Below are 14,199 nucleotides of genomic sequence, written 5' to 3'. Positions count from 1 at the left end.
TGCAACATGACCCCGAATGCAAGGCCCTATAGCAGTGTGTAGTGAAAAAAGAGAGGCTGAGGCAGGTGTTTTGGGGGTAAGGGGGTACGGTGTCTGCCCTCACCCTGACGAGCTCCTGGGGGAAGGGACCCCTGGAGTTCTCGGGGACGTTGATGGGGGGGATGACCCAGTCTCTCTTCATGCGTTTCAGGAAGCCGCCGCCATTAGCCTGCTGTTGCCGTGGAAATAGGATCTCCGGGATTTGCTGAGGTGTGGCTGGCCCATCCTGCAAGGACAAAATCAGTTATGCTGCAGCTAATAATAATAATAATAATAATAAACAACATGGGACCTTTAATACATTTTATGATAAATTTTAACCAAACGGAATCTGGAATGCACCATACCTGAGATGGATTAAAAGCAAGAATTGAAAAGTTAAAAAAGCATTTTAAAAGGGGAGACACAGACTCTGAGCACAGCACCAAACCCTACGTGACGGAAGCACCGCCACGAACTGACGTAACTCGACAAGGTGGCTGGGCGCAGTTTATCATACTTATCTCTGTTTGACAGGTGAGAGGTTACCGACGCTCGCCGGCCCCGGCACAGTGTACCGACTCCCTTCATTTCCCTCCACAAAACAAGCAGGCTCCAGACACTCTAGACTGCTTCCTCTGTTCTTTTCAAAGCATCACAAAGTGCTCGCTGAGGCTCCCTGTCAGCTTCCCTGACTGAAGTGCAACTCTCTGACTTACAAGAGAAAGAGAACGAAAGGGAATATATATTTCATGCCCCACGCTTATTATCTTCCTTCTCTCGTAATTCGTAGTGGCGTGTGGCAGTCATGATGGGTCTTCAAATCGGGGGGGGGGGGGGGCATTCAGTGCCTTTGTACTCGCTGCCCAATGAAGCAGCCATCTTGCGGCAGTTTGCAGAGCTTCTCCTGTCCAACTGAACCTATGAACCCAAACACGTTCTGCAGCAGATACCTTCATCCACCTCTTACCTCCGGTGGCACACTTTTAAAACTGAAAGGCCCTGTGAGAAAAAAGGCTGACACAAATTTGCATTTCTTTTCTTTTTTCTTTCTTTTTTTGGTGGGGGTGGGACTATATCCCAACAAGATCATTCTGTACCATGGACCTGACAAGCCAAGTCAATTTGAGGGGGGGGGGGGGTAGTGATAAATCAATAACTATATTTATAAATGAGTAAGGATTTGTGAAAGGGCATTTGAAGATTAAAACCACTTCAGAGTCTGAAAACAAAGAAAGAAATTAATTACCTCCTGCTTGACTCAAAACCTTCCCCCATTTTGAGTCTTTAAAATCTGTCAATGCGCAGACGCTAATCGTGTTTTTGACAGTAATCGCGTTTTCCGTTTCCTTCGTTTCGCGTGTTTCAATTTCGCCCCGGTGGGTGGAACAGATACCAGCAACGGGAACTGGGAGATATTTTATGACCCTATTAAAATGGTCAGGATTAATGCCATAATTATTTGGGAGCGGTGTCGGGGCTGATGGATGGAGAAGAACCGCTTGCATATTGGGAACAGGCATCCATCTTGGAAGGTGGCGGATGCTTGACAATCCTACTTGTGTTTAGTCAGCAGAGGTACACTGGCCCCATCCCTGTGACCCCCCAAAAATTAGTTTGGGGTAACCCTTTGGGTGCATATGCAGTCATTTTGTTTTCATCAGATTCATTTTTTACTTGTCCTTCTGGAAGGATATATATATATATATATATATATATATATATATGAACCGAGTGAGAACATGCGAAGTGGCTGAGAAAGATTAATCCATCATGATTCCGTAAACAGTGACATATTCCAGTGCTAATACAGATATATTTGGCATGATAACATAAGCACAGGGAGGACCAATTCTCAGTGTAAGCAGGCATAAGCTTGGGCTCACTTACACTTGCCCTTAACTCTGACAATGACATGCAAGTGTTAAATATTACTTGGCAAGCTTCATGTATGAGTTGAAATTAGCATTTATTGTAAATAAAAGTTGCCAAAGTTAAAGGCAAATGCTTATCCAATCCAGGACTTAAAAACACAATGGGCCTTTTGTAAATAGCACAGGCATTGTTTCTTGAATATCTGCACTAATTAAAAGGCGATGATGAATTTATACGAAATCTGAAATCCAAAGATGGGTCATTTGAAGGAACACGACTGGTATGTAGAAAGTGTACTCCCTCTTCCTAGCAGAACAAACACTGCAGGTCAGCGAACTTTAGGTTTAAATCTGTTACAGGAGTAAATGAGGAAACGTTTGACTTCGTTACGGAGACGCTACGTATGTCAGCTATGCCTTCTAGCACCATATGTTTACACGGACCTCTTGAAAAACACAAAAATAGAAAGCTAATTCAACATGGAGAGAAGCGTGTGAGATTATTCACAGGCGGATCACAGTGCTGATTGGTGGGTAGGTGGTCTTCCGGCAGAAAAGGGTGGTTGGTTGGCTGGTGGTGGTGGGGGGGAGGTTGCTCCCTAATGAATGGATCGTTATTCGCCATCGATTCGAGCTGTCCCGAAGACCCGCTACTTGCATTATGTCAATGCAAAATTGTGCTAATGTGATCAGGCTCCTTGTGATGATTTATGACACCACTGTAAAAAGATGTGTGAATGCTAAAAAAATAAAACCTTTCTGTAGCATGTACCACAAAACATCATGATGTTTGGCGAGCATTGCAAAAGCCTGCATTACAAGTACTTCCATATATACAGTAAGTTCTTGAGTTATACCTTGTATCTAGAATTGGATATATTTATGATAAAAGTCCTGCAGGCTTGTCTTTTATTAATGTGGGTACTGCCTTGCCTTGGCAAATGGCAGACTCTTCTTTAACAAATGAGCAGGGTGATAAATGGTATCATTAAAAGTCGCATACTCATTGAAGTCACTGTAGTAAATGAGAAAACAGAGATGGTGATTCTGCCACCAGCTCAAAAGCTTATGGTAGCAGATGCTTAAACTGCTCTGGGAAGTTATTCCCAACTGCATAACTTTTATGGTCGAGTGGATTGGCTGCTTGTTACAAATAACAGTCAAACTGAACTTCTTTTTTTTCAAATACCACAGCTCAGGTGATCAGCCTTTTTCGGAAGGTTTTCAGAGCCTTGCAATCTCTCGTTTGCCATTTGTCATGAAAGGAAACATGACAGTACACCATTTCCCCGCGATTGTTTCTGTGATCCTATTAATCTGTATTGATTTGCAAGCAACAGTAAGTTACATCAGGAGCCAATGAATATATTACGACCTGCTGATGATGTCGACCTCACAGAACGCAGCAGGCTGCTTATCACAGTTTGACAGGAGAAGTTGTTATGAAGGAAGGCTAATGGGAATATGAGGGAGGCAGCCACGAAATGCTGTCACAGTCAATCACTGGACAGTATTGACAGCTGCGGTGGAGGTGTGAGGCAGGGAAAGGCACTCCCCCCCCCACCGAACACCAGCCAACACCACCCCAGGGACTTCCCCCTGCCTGGCGGCTGAAGCTAAACAAGGAACAAGACTAGCCTCAGTTAATTCATGTAACTTCCTGGGAAAGGGACTTCCCGGGGAAACTAAGTTGGTGTTGGTGGTTGGACCAGCAGGCGGTCTTCGCTCTGCACTGCACAGGAAGTCCAAGTCAAAGTGCAGTGATGATGATACTGTGCTGTCGGAGCTGTCTGCTTTCAGGTGAGACTTTAAAACTGAGGTCCAAGCTAACTGTGACACCTCATAAAACTCAAAATCTGGCCCCCAAAACCGTCCCCAAGTTAATAATTACCTCCCTCTTCATCTCTCATGTGGTGAGTGCCAAGTGGCTCTGGCACAAAATGCCTGGGGCTACAAAATACCAGTGGGTGAGATGAACTACCTCATGCTAATGCATGAGACATATGTGCACACACCTTGAAACTAAGAAGTCAACAAGGCAAAAGGCACAAAATGGCTGCTCTGCATTACCCAGGCAGAGGTTGGTGGGTGAGATCAGCTGCCTCATGCTAATGCACAGGACACATTCACACACATCTCGAAACCAAAAGGTCAACCAGGCAAAAGGCACAAAATGGCTGCCCTGCATCACCCAGACAGAGGCTGGTGGGTGAGATGAGCTACGTCATGTTAATGCATGGGACACATTCACACGCACCTCAAAACCAAGAGGTCAACAAAGCAAAAGGCACAAAATGCCTGGGGCTACAAAATACCAGTGGGTGAGATGAACGACCTCATGCTAATGCATGAGACATATGTGCACACACCTTGAAACTAAGAAGTCAACAAGACAAAAGGCACAAAATGGCTGCGTTACATCACCCAGGCAGAGGCTGGTGGGTGAGATGAGCTACGTCATGTTAATGCATGGGACACATGCTCTCACTCCTAGAAACCAAGAGGCCAGCAAGTCAAAAGGGTAGTTTACTCCTGACTGCATACCGAGGGACACAGGCTAAATCACTGCCTGAGGCTAGCATCCAGTGAGATGGCTATAGCTGTATAAAACATGAGGAAATCCTGTGTGCATTGACCTACTTTGCATCCGTTCAAGCCCGCCACAAACCACAGTGCAGTACATGTTGCGGTTTCAGAAAATCGAATCAACACATTGTGTTCTAATTATCACACTGTTCCTGTGCACCCATCCGTGGAACACCTGCTGCAATTTAGGAAAGTGTTGGGTGTGTGCGTCACCACGAAATGGGAGAATGCAAAGGAGTCAAACTGCCTTTCCTGGAAAATCGTGGAGGGACAAACGAAGGCACAAAGGTGACAAACCGTGAGCAACGGTGGTCTTACCTGCTGACTTACGCCAGTCTTTGAGGACAGCTTCACCTCCGTCTGCCACTGCTCCTGAGAGTCTACATCTTGGGCCTTGACCATCAGATGCGTGCTCCCATTGGTTGATATTTGAAAAACCTTGATAGCGTAGACCGGGCCATCAGCTTCTATTCGGAAGTCGACAGGATCACTGATCTCGAACCGTAACCGTCTGTTTTTTCCACAGTCGAGGAATCTCACTGGTAGGAGGAAAGACAAAAAATGGAACTGATTACAAACAAAACTAAGAGAAATTGCCAGACTAAGTTTAAGATTAAGAACATTCATTTCATGGACACCTCACAGAACTCGAGTCGGTAAGGTTTGAAGGGGGGTAACCAGTACTGCTCTTCTTTTTTTTTTTTTTTTTTTTTTACAAATTACAGACTTGTTTGTCATAAGTTAAAAATAAGGTATTTTTGAATTTGCCATTTCTCTCAGTCGAAAATGTTGAAATTCAACCTACCGCTGAGTTTTAGACTGCTAAAAGCTCAAATCTGCCAGAGGAAGTATGTATGGCATTTCACCTCCTTTTTCCTTTTGTGAAATGCTTTTAGGATAGTGGTCTCCTCTGACCCTCCTTAGCTATCATCTTTATTTCTCTCTGGTTTTCCTTTGGTGTGTCATAGGTATAGCGTGTAATGGTTAGTGGTATTTACTTTTGTTTACAATACTAATTATCGGGCTGTTTGGTTCACTTTGCACTTATAGAATATAAATGGGTCTTCTGTGTCTTGGTTATATTGCTCTTTTGTATTCCTGAGAGTTACACTGATGTTCTGCACTTCTGTAAGTTGCCCTGGATAAGAGCGTATGCTAAGTGTTTGTAATATAATGTACGTAATGGTCTGTGTGCCAGCACTGTCTGTTTCACTTACATAGTCGCTCCAGCACAGTGCCCAGAGTAAATAATCCTTGCCTCATCAGACACAAGGGCTAAATTATTTTTATTTCATTCATGGGGAAAACAATTACAACAGGTCAGAGAAGGTCAGCATCAAATTCCTCACAAAAAAATATATATATATTTGATCAGTTCTTACTGTTCTCACCCCACCCCTCTCTCAGGTAAAAAATGAAATGTGTGTCCTTGTGTTCTAGAGTTATTGCCACTCGATATATATTTCTTGAGCGCCTGGTGAAGATTTGACAAAGGAGGGGATGCCATGAGCTGGATACCCAATCCAAGACGCATCATTTATGTCAGCCGTGGACGCTTTTCACCGCTATCGATCCCGGCCTTGTTTGCAAAGTGACCTTGCGCACTGCTGATTCTCCCCGCTTCCCAGAATGCCAAATGACACTTAAGCACTTCCTGCGTATTTAGTATGCGCGGGGTGCGACGCCTGCAAGCTTGTCATGCAGGGTAGACTCGGAGCGCAGCGCCGGATCAAAGGTTTGACCCGGAGTGCTGCGTGCTGAGTAAGGATCTGCCGACTGACGGATGGAGCTCTCAGTCAGTGGGAAAACAAATACGTTTTATTACAATTTCTTCAATGTGCGATCACCGCCCGAGATGATTCCATCTGTTAAAGTAAAACACTATGCAGAAGAACCGCCCCCCCTCCCTTCTAAAAATGGAAACAATCTAAAAACTAGCCTGGAAGAAAGCACAGCAGGAGAAGTTCAATGCCGAGAGAAAAGCAGTTCTGAGGGCAGTTCCTAAACATACTGAAGGGGAAGGCGAACAGGAGGAAGAATATGTCAAATTTAGCTCCTGCCTGAATCTCACCTAGCTGAGCTCAGACATGTTTTTTAAAACGTTTCACTTCTCTCCCAATCTTTCTTCATTTATCTCCTTTCTTTTACTACTGTAGAAATTGAATGGTGCGGGGTGGTGTGGGGTGGGGTGGGGTGGGGGGCGCTGTATTCTCTGAGTTGTCAGAGAGATGGGGAGCCAGCCTCGCGCTCTCAAAGTGAACATAAATGCATTTCCAGTCTGCTTTATCATACAGCCGCAGAAAAAAAACTTGAAAGCTCCCTTCGTAAAAATAAAAAAAATAAAGAAATGTGTCTCAGAGTTGGAGAAGGCGCAGTATAATAGATGGAGAAGGCTGTGTGCATGGCAGAAATGCTGAAAGTGCTGATGAAAGGTACAGTTTAAAAGCATTTGAGCGCATTACAATTGTGAACTCTTACAAACCCTCCTAAGTACAGGCCTTTGGTGTTTGTTTATTTATGTAAGCAACACATTTTCAATGCTTTCATGATAATATGTATTTATAAAAAAACAAGTTGCTTTTTCATGAGTGTGAGAAGGCTTAAACTGTGCTCCTGTGAAAACACTCTCTGTTAAGATTGTCAGGCTCATTTTTCAAGAATATAACTAAAAAGCATTTCAAAATGAATAGCTCCGCCTCCCTGATCCCTGTGGACCACTCAGAGGCTATCACTGCAGTGCACACTAACAAGCCTGCCCACCAACCGCTGGGCCCTTTTTTTTCTTTTTTGATAGAATGGGTGTGAATGACTGCAATTTGAATAATTTAACATACAGAGTCACAAAACACACATCTGTCTGCCGCTTTTCCCTGCCACCGCGGACGGCGCGGAGAGAGGGAAATTATTTAACGTGGAGAAAGGGCCCTGCGCTTAATCCGCCCGTGCTATCGCTGGGAATGAGCTGAATTATTCATCGCCCCTCCGAGCAGGAGGAGATAAAGTGCCGCCGTAATTCAGTCAGTGTCTAATCCCATTTTCCACATGCCGATACCGCGGCTCGGAGAAAAGGAGTCTGTTTGAGGCTACAAGTCCCTCACGCCGCCGACACACGTGATGAACGAAGCCGGACGAAGTGTTTGATAGCAATTAGTACACGCCGCCCTGTCTGTCGGTTCTAATGAGCCTGCCAATGGCACTCTGAGCTGTACCCAAAACATTATTCAAAAATAAATGAATGAATGAAATAGGGGGCAGTTCGAACCGACATTGCGAATACAGGTAGCCAGCTTCACATCGGCAATAATCGTACGCGCGATTCATAGTTCAACAAACGATTTGACCCCACATTCGTCCTTGAACTGTAATCATGAACCTACCAGGAAAAGACTATTTGAAATCGCATAGGAAGCTTCAAAATAGAAAACAAATCATAAAAACACTAAAAAATGAGTTCATACAAAATATGTGACTCAATTTGCAGCCACATGTTGGATAAGTCTGATACTGGAAACATGCCAACGTTTATAGGAAAACCCCATAGAGGGTACTACAGCACATTCTTCTCCACACCACCGTCCAACGCTTGTCGTACCGTTTTATTTATTTAAACGACCCCCTCCCACCCTCCCTGCCCCCTTTTGTTTGTAGTGATACGCTGAATAGGCTTGGCTCTTGGCTCTGCCGCATTCATAGCTGCAGCTCTTACGCAGACCCTGACTACCACGGCTTTTGCCTCAGCCATGGTTTACGAGCTCATCCATAATGGTTGCTAAGCGCGTCCGGGCATTGCTCAGAGGTCGCTGCAGTGCGATCCTCCGCCCACCATTGTCTGCGCTGTCCGGATATTTCAGTAACGAGCGCTGGAGCCAGCTACTCGGAGAGCAGCCACCTCCTGCCCTAAAAAAAACTCTTTTTTTTCTCTTACTTTCTCTCTTTTTTTTTTGGTTTAGTAGTTACATTGCTGGAGGGGGAAGACTGGAGCTTTTAAAAAAAAAAAAAAAAGATTGAACTCTCCCGTCTGTCTGAGATTTCTAGGGGAGAAGAAAAAAAAAACCTGACAGGAAGAATAAATGGAGTTGCATGACATGCGTGGGCTGGCTTCGGCCATGTTAAAAGTTGTTAGAATCTGGCGAAAAAGTCAATAAAAATTTGACAGCGCTAGCAACCTCGAGATGGTTTGCCTTAGTGACATTGGCTTGCCGCTCGTCCCTTTAGAATCACCTGAAACTGCCCAGTTTCTGCAGTCCTTCCACCAACGGTGGACCCGAAGGCACCTAGCACACTCACAATGGCCACAGATATTCCCCCAAGGGCAGAGAGAGAGAGAGTTCCAACAGCCATGGGCAGGTGCATTCGAAGTGAGAGAACACACGTCTTATACCCACTATATACACTACACCTTATTAACACAACAGAAGCTTTTTTCATTAATTAATTTTTGTGTTGTTGTTGTCGTATCGTCTTATTTTTCTGTCGATTGTCGTAGAGCCGTTTGGTTTCCCGAAAGCGCCGTGCGTTAGACGTGTCGTAATGGTCCGGGAGATAAAGGTCTTTTTGGTCTTTTGGTTCGGGGGTGGGGGTGGTAGAATAGCCAATGCAGCACTGTGGAAACAGGAACCGCCGCCGTCAGCACAAATGGCGATTTAATGTCCGAACCAGAGCCAGAATTACCTCTGATTCAGTGGTCTCATTCAGGGCTTAAGCCCCACCCGCTCACAAACACAAAACTTCGCTAACCTCTGAAGTGCCCTTTGTCTGTGTTGGGGGAGGTCATGTGACGCGGCTGACTAAAACTGCATGGTGGGGGGGAAGGGGGAACGGGGTGTTGGTGATTTGTTTAATTTGTGGTCCAAACGGAACACGGCGAGCTGTTTAAATTTTAATACACATTGTGCTGGTTTTAGGTCAATCAATTTTTGCTCAACTTTGATTTAGACAATGCAATTATAGTGTTTTGTTTCACTTTCTTCACAAACAGTTTGGTGAGATCATTTTTATGAAAGCTAAACCAGTCACTGTTGGATTTAATTGAGAGTCGAAATTTCAAAAAACTCAATACATTTTGAGGAAGAAAAAAAAACACACAACAAAAAATTAAATAGAAAAGCACTCCAGAGCAGAAAAGGCCATTTCTCTACCTCCCCACATAACGTGAAAAAGCTTGGAAAAAGTGTTGCTCCTTACATCTAGATGGGAAAGATCAATCTCTGTAATAAAAATGGATATGCCCTGCCTGTATCATTTTATCCAGACTTCAGCTGAGAAAAAGCCAAATGGACTATACAGGTGATCCATCAATGAAGTTCTCAGGTCCGTCGGATAGGCAGACCTTTCCAGGTTTGCGCCGAATACATTTCTGACGAGCGTGTGCTGAAAACCCACGCGCACTACTCAAACGGATAACCCGATGCAGCCGCTCGCGGCACGATTAATCTCGACAAACACAAAACAACCGAGCTCAAGTCTCTGGAAATATCAACTTCCTTCGCTTTACTTCCCCTCCCGGCGGCGCGAAGGCACCGAGACAGGAGCCGATCTAACCGACGCTTTCTGAAATTGCTGTGGCTTCAAATTCCAGAACCCCCCAGAACATCGTCCCCCACAAAATACAAATATATTCACAGTGAAGGGGGTGGGGGGTGGGGGGGGAGAAATGGAATTGTTCCCGGTCTGTGAGGCCGCCATCCGACGTTAGCTAATGGCGTGTCAAAGGCATGTCGCCCGCTGGTATCTGCGTGCACAACTCCCCGGTGGTACAATGGCGCTTTGATGAATGTGCTCGACAATTACAAGACCCAGCCAAAGGGAATTCACAAGAAACGACCCCGCACGGAGAGACGTGTGCACTTTCCGCGCTGCAATACTTCGCTCTCAACACCATAAAAAAATTTTTTTTTTTAAAAAGCAGGAACACAGGTAAGACACCCATCTTTAACGCTTGCAGTTAGGATTGTTTGAGCTCAAATCCTCTGGTTTTACTCGATTTTATTTTCTCCTTCGAGACTCTCGATTAGACCAGAGGTCTATCAGCAGCCTAGCAACCAAGCTAGCAGCTAAGACAGCAGACCCACCATTGACTAAGCTAAGACATTTGTTGGCAACTAATTAAGCAAAAGAGGGGTTCAAAAAACACATTCCAAATGTCATAAATGACAAAAAGAATATCATCTTTGGCACTTCACGCTTCAGGCAGCCAGACTTCAAGCCTTGCCCCGGCACTAAAAATATTGCGTTTATCTGCAATACGTTCTATAGCTGGCCAGTCCTGCATCAAGAAGAGAACCACTGAGTCAGTGTCCTCCAGGGAAACCTGGCTCTTCTCTTGCTACGCGAGCACTGTACACACATTTAGGAATTATGCCCTCATGATTAATGAAGGAAACAAAGTGCAAATTACATAGCTTATGCATTTCTCTGTGGAGATCCCTTTGCTCTCCCTACTCAGCAATTTAACTACAATTATGTATATATATATACACATACATACATAAAGCATTACAAAAAAAATCAATACGGATTTCTTCAGAGCCGTTGCTTTTGAAATGAATTCGCTGCAGTGGTGCTTCTGCCATTAGACAGCGGCCTCTCAGCGTAATGCAAGCCGTTTACCGCTGCGGCCGAGACTCCGAGACCGCGGCACTTCCGCGGACGGACGAGGCCCTTGAGGACGCAGGCTAATGCACACCACTTCAAAGGCGCCGGGCAGCATCACTGATTCAAGCTTCTGGACCTTTTCCGACTGAGGACCGCTCCACGAGAAGTCAAAGTCACGTCCCTAAGAAGGAAGACCGCGAGGTGCGGGCCAGTGGCGTGCATCCAAACGTTGTGCAGACACGCATAAACAAGCACACAAAAAAGTACACGCACGCTCACACGCGCACTCACACGAACACACCAACGCATCACCCAGACACGTATGAGAGCACGATGCAAACTAGTACTGAGATTGACAGAAGGCCCGTGCCCTCCTCCCCCCCCCCACCGCCCCCCGAGGCGTCAAATCAGCGGACTACCAGAATGACATCCTGCTCTCCCTGTACCAGTGAGCCAATATTCACTTTTAAATCATCGTCGTCGTCATCATCATTTCTCACTGGTGGACACATGCCCATTTTCTCTCCTAAGATGGACTGTGGCTGCTGAAGCCGGAGCGTTTCAGACGACACTAAGGAGGTAAGAAGGTTGGGTCCCCTCAGGCGTCTGAGTACACAGGCTTTGATTTCCATCTCCAAACTGCCAGGGACTTCCATTAAATCAACCTGCCACAGATCAATGCTGGGTTTTCTCCAGCTGAGCTAGCCTCCAGGAATTGGTCGTGCATCATCTTCTTATTGCTCCATTGCCCCCCTCCCCTCCCCTCCCCTCCCCCCCTTTTCTTTTGATGGTTGCGGCTTCTCTCCACAAGAAATCTCAAGAAAGGAATCCTCTTGTCTCTCTGTTGGCTACATCAACACCCGGTGAAACTGCACCCGCTCGAACCCGACACAGCACACCGCAACTGCTTTTTGGACACGTTTATAGATGACCGTGTAGGTCAGCTCCTGCTCAACCACTACAGAAACAAGCCTTGTAGGCAATATGAGAGCAAATGCGCAAAAAACTGAAGGTTCAACAGGGAAATGCCGTACATCGACCTTAGAGAAATGTCAGCTCTGTCTATGGGGAAACAAAGAACACCTTTCATGCCTTCTATTTCTTACACCGGCCTCCTTCTCAGGCAAAATGGCACTGTTACTTCAAACAGACCACAGATGGTTACTATTACTGAAAACAAAATTTCTGATTGAATTCAGGGGCATGAATAAAACTTCCAAACACCGATTTATCCATTTTCACATTGGAAAGCACAACATTTCCAGAGCTTAGAATGATAAGCCTTTACCTAACATTTCTTGTCAAAAAATAACAAAAAGATGGAAGTGGTCTTTTCTGTGTCTGCACACCTGATTAAATTCCTGCAATTACATTTCTTTAAAGATGATTAAACTAACACAAAGGTCCTACAGCACAGTGCTATGAAATCTTCAAATTAATATTACCTGCAGATTTAAACCTCTGATTCTAAGCAGTCTTTCTGCTACCAAAGATCAGAAGGAACGAAATGGCCGCCATTGTGCGATGTCCAGTAAAGCGAACGGAGTGTGGAGGATTACACTCTCACTGGATCGAGACCAGAGGGCTGCAGGAAGATAGCGCTAAGCTACCACAGTCTGCTGTTATCGACAGAAAGACCCGGGAGGATTTCATTTAGTGAGCAATTACGGCAGAGCTTGATACAGGGGCTAAACGAGTGTTAAACTCCCCAAATTCCCAAACACCGACAGTGCCATTCCCCCCCACCACCCCCCCCCCCCAGCCCGCCCACCCACCACTTTATCTCCTGGTCGGGAGCCTCGCTCCCCCAAATCTTACGTCTTAAGTGATGGGGATAAATCGGGCCGGGCAGCGCATGAGTGGAATCGCTTCGCAGGGAGGGCGAATCCTCCGGAGGCCTGGATCTTTCTAATCTCGCCCGCACCCAACCCATCTCTGCGGGTGTCAGGGCCCACCACATCAGATGGAAGAAATGCCCAGGAAAACAATCTCTAAAAGGGGCCATGCTGTCATTTTCACACTACGTTTTTGTTTTTTTACTTATTTGTTTTTATTTATTTTCCAGCCTGGTGCAGGTACAGAACAGCCCATAGAATTCCTAACATTTAGGCCTGGATTCACTCCACATGTATGTAACGTATGCTTAGTGTTTGTTTTTTGCTCTTCAGAAACATAGTTTGGCTAGTTCCTGTTGGTTATCACTGGACATGTAATAGTAATAATAATAAGAAGAAGAAGAATAAGAAGAACTTCTTCAGAAAAAGAAACTCTTAAGAAAAACACTTAATTACAATTAATTGTGTAAGTTAAAAAAGCTAAGGTAAAATGGTGATTGAATTTGCCCTTAGTCTCATACAGAGAGGGGATCATACAGATAACACAGTAGAGAACATTTCACATTAGTCCCGCAAAGGTCTGAATTCAATCAAAATTTGTCATTAACCTTCACTCACAATTGAACGTGTTAATTTTGCTCTTCTTCACAAACACAGACTGGCGAGAGGCCACGCCTCCAGGGCTTAAATCACCACAACAATAAAAAAAAACATCCCACTCGCTCCTACCTTCCGACCGTGGTCTTTCACCCTGTTTGATAAAGGTCATCTCCTTTTAATTGCACATTTCCTGTTTGGTTGTTTTAATGGCCAACATTTCTCATATCTGTCTAATCTACGGTGGCTCTCCGGAGAGCATATGAAAAAGCAATCTGTGCACTATTAAAAGCCGGAGAGTGCAAGGCCCCCGCACACTGCCCCGTAATTAATTCTTGAATAATACGCAGCTTTTCATGCTGAAACTCATCTCGCTTGGCTGCGCTATGCGCGCTGAAGCTACGCAGTGTCCAGCTCACAGTAAAAAGCCATATACTGTATGATGGGGCACTCGCACCACTAATGCATGTCCACCGGAACTACAAACTGATTTAGCGACTCAACCTCCAAGACCCTAGACACACAGTGTGGCGTGCCGCTGAAATTCAAACATATACACCTGTATACAGGATCCAAACGGACATTTTGGTAGCAGAAGACTAGGCTAGCTCACTGACTCAGCCACTGTCTATGGGTGTTAGGGTGGGTCACAAACCACCTCATTGTATGCCATCATACATCAAACACATTTGTAT

General features: G+C 45.2%; 1 protein-coding gene across 1 annotated transcript in view; it reads right to left on the bottom strand.

The window, feature by feature from the left end:
* LOC135260782 (cadherin-2-like) overlaps window positions 1-14,199 on the bottom strand; it is a 63,867-nt gene that overhangs the window by 8,168 nt on the left and 41,500 nt on the right. The window contains exons 3-4 of the mRNA XM_064346317.1: window positions 4,797-5,017; window positions 104-265 (exon numbers count right to left, since the gene is read on the bottom strand). Of these exons, the coding sequence (XP_064202387.1) occupies window positions 104-265; window positions 4,797-5,017 (383 nt within the window). The remainder of the gene's footprint in view (window positions 1-103; window positions 266-4,796; window positions 5,018-14,199) is intronic.

The sequence above is a fragment of the Anguilla rostrata genome, chromosome 8, assembly GCF_018555375.3.
Source record: "Anguilla rostrata isolate EN2019 chromosome 8, ASM1855537v3, whole genome shotgun sequence".
In the NCBI taxonomy this organism is placed as follows: Eukaryota; Metazoa; Chordata; class Actinopteri; order Anguilliformes; family Anguillidae; genus Anguilla; species Anguilla rostrata.
Note: the sequence above shows the minus strand (reverse complement) of the source record. Positions and strands in the feature narration are given on the sequence as shown.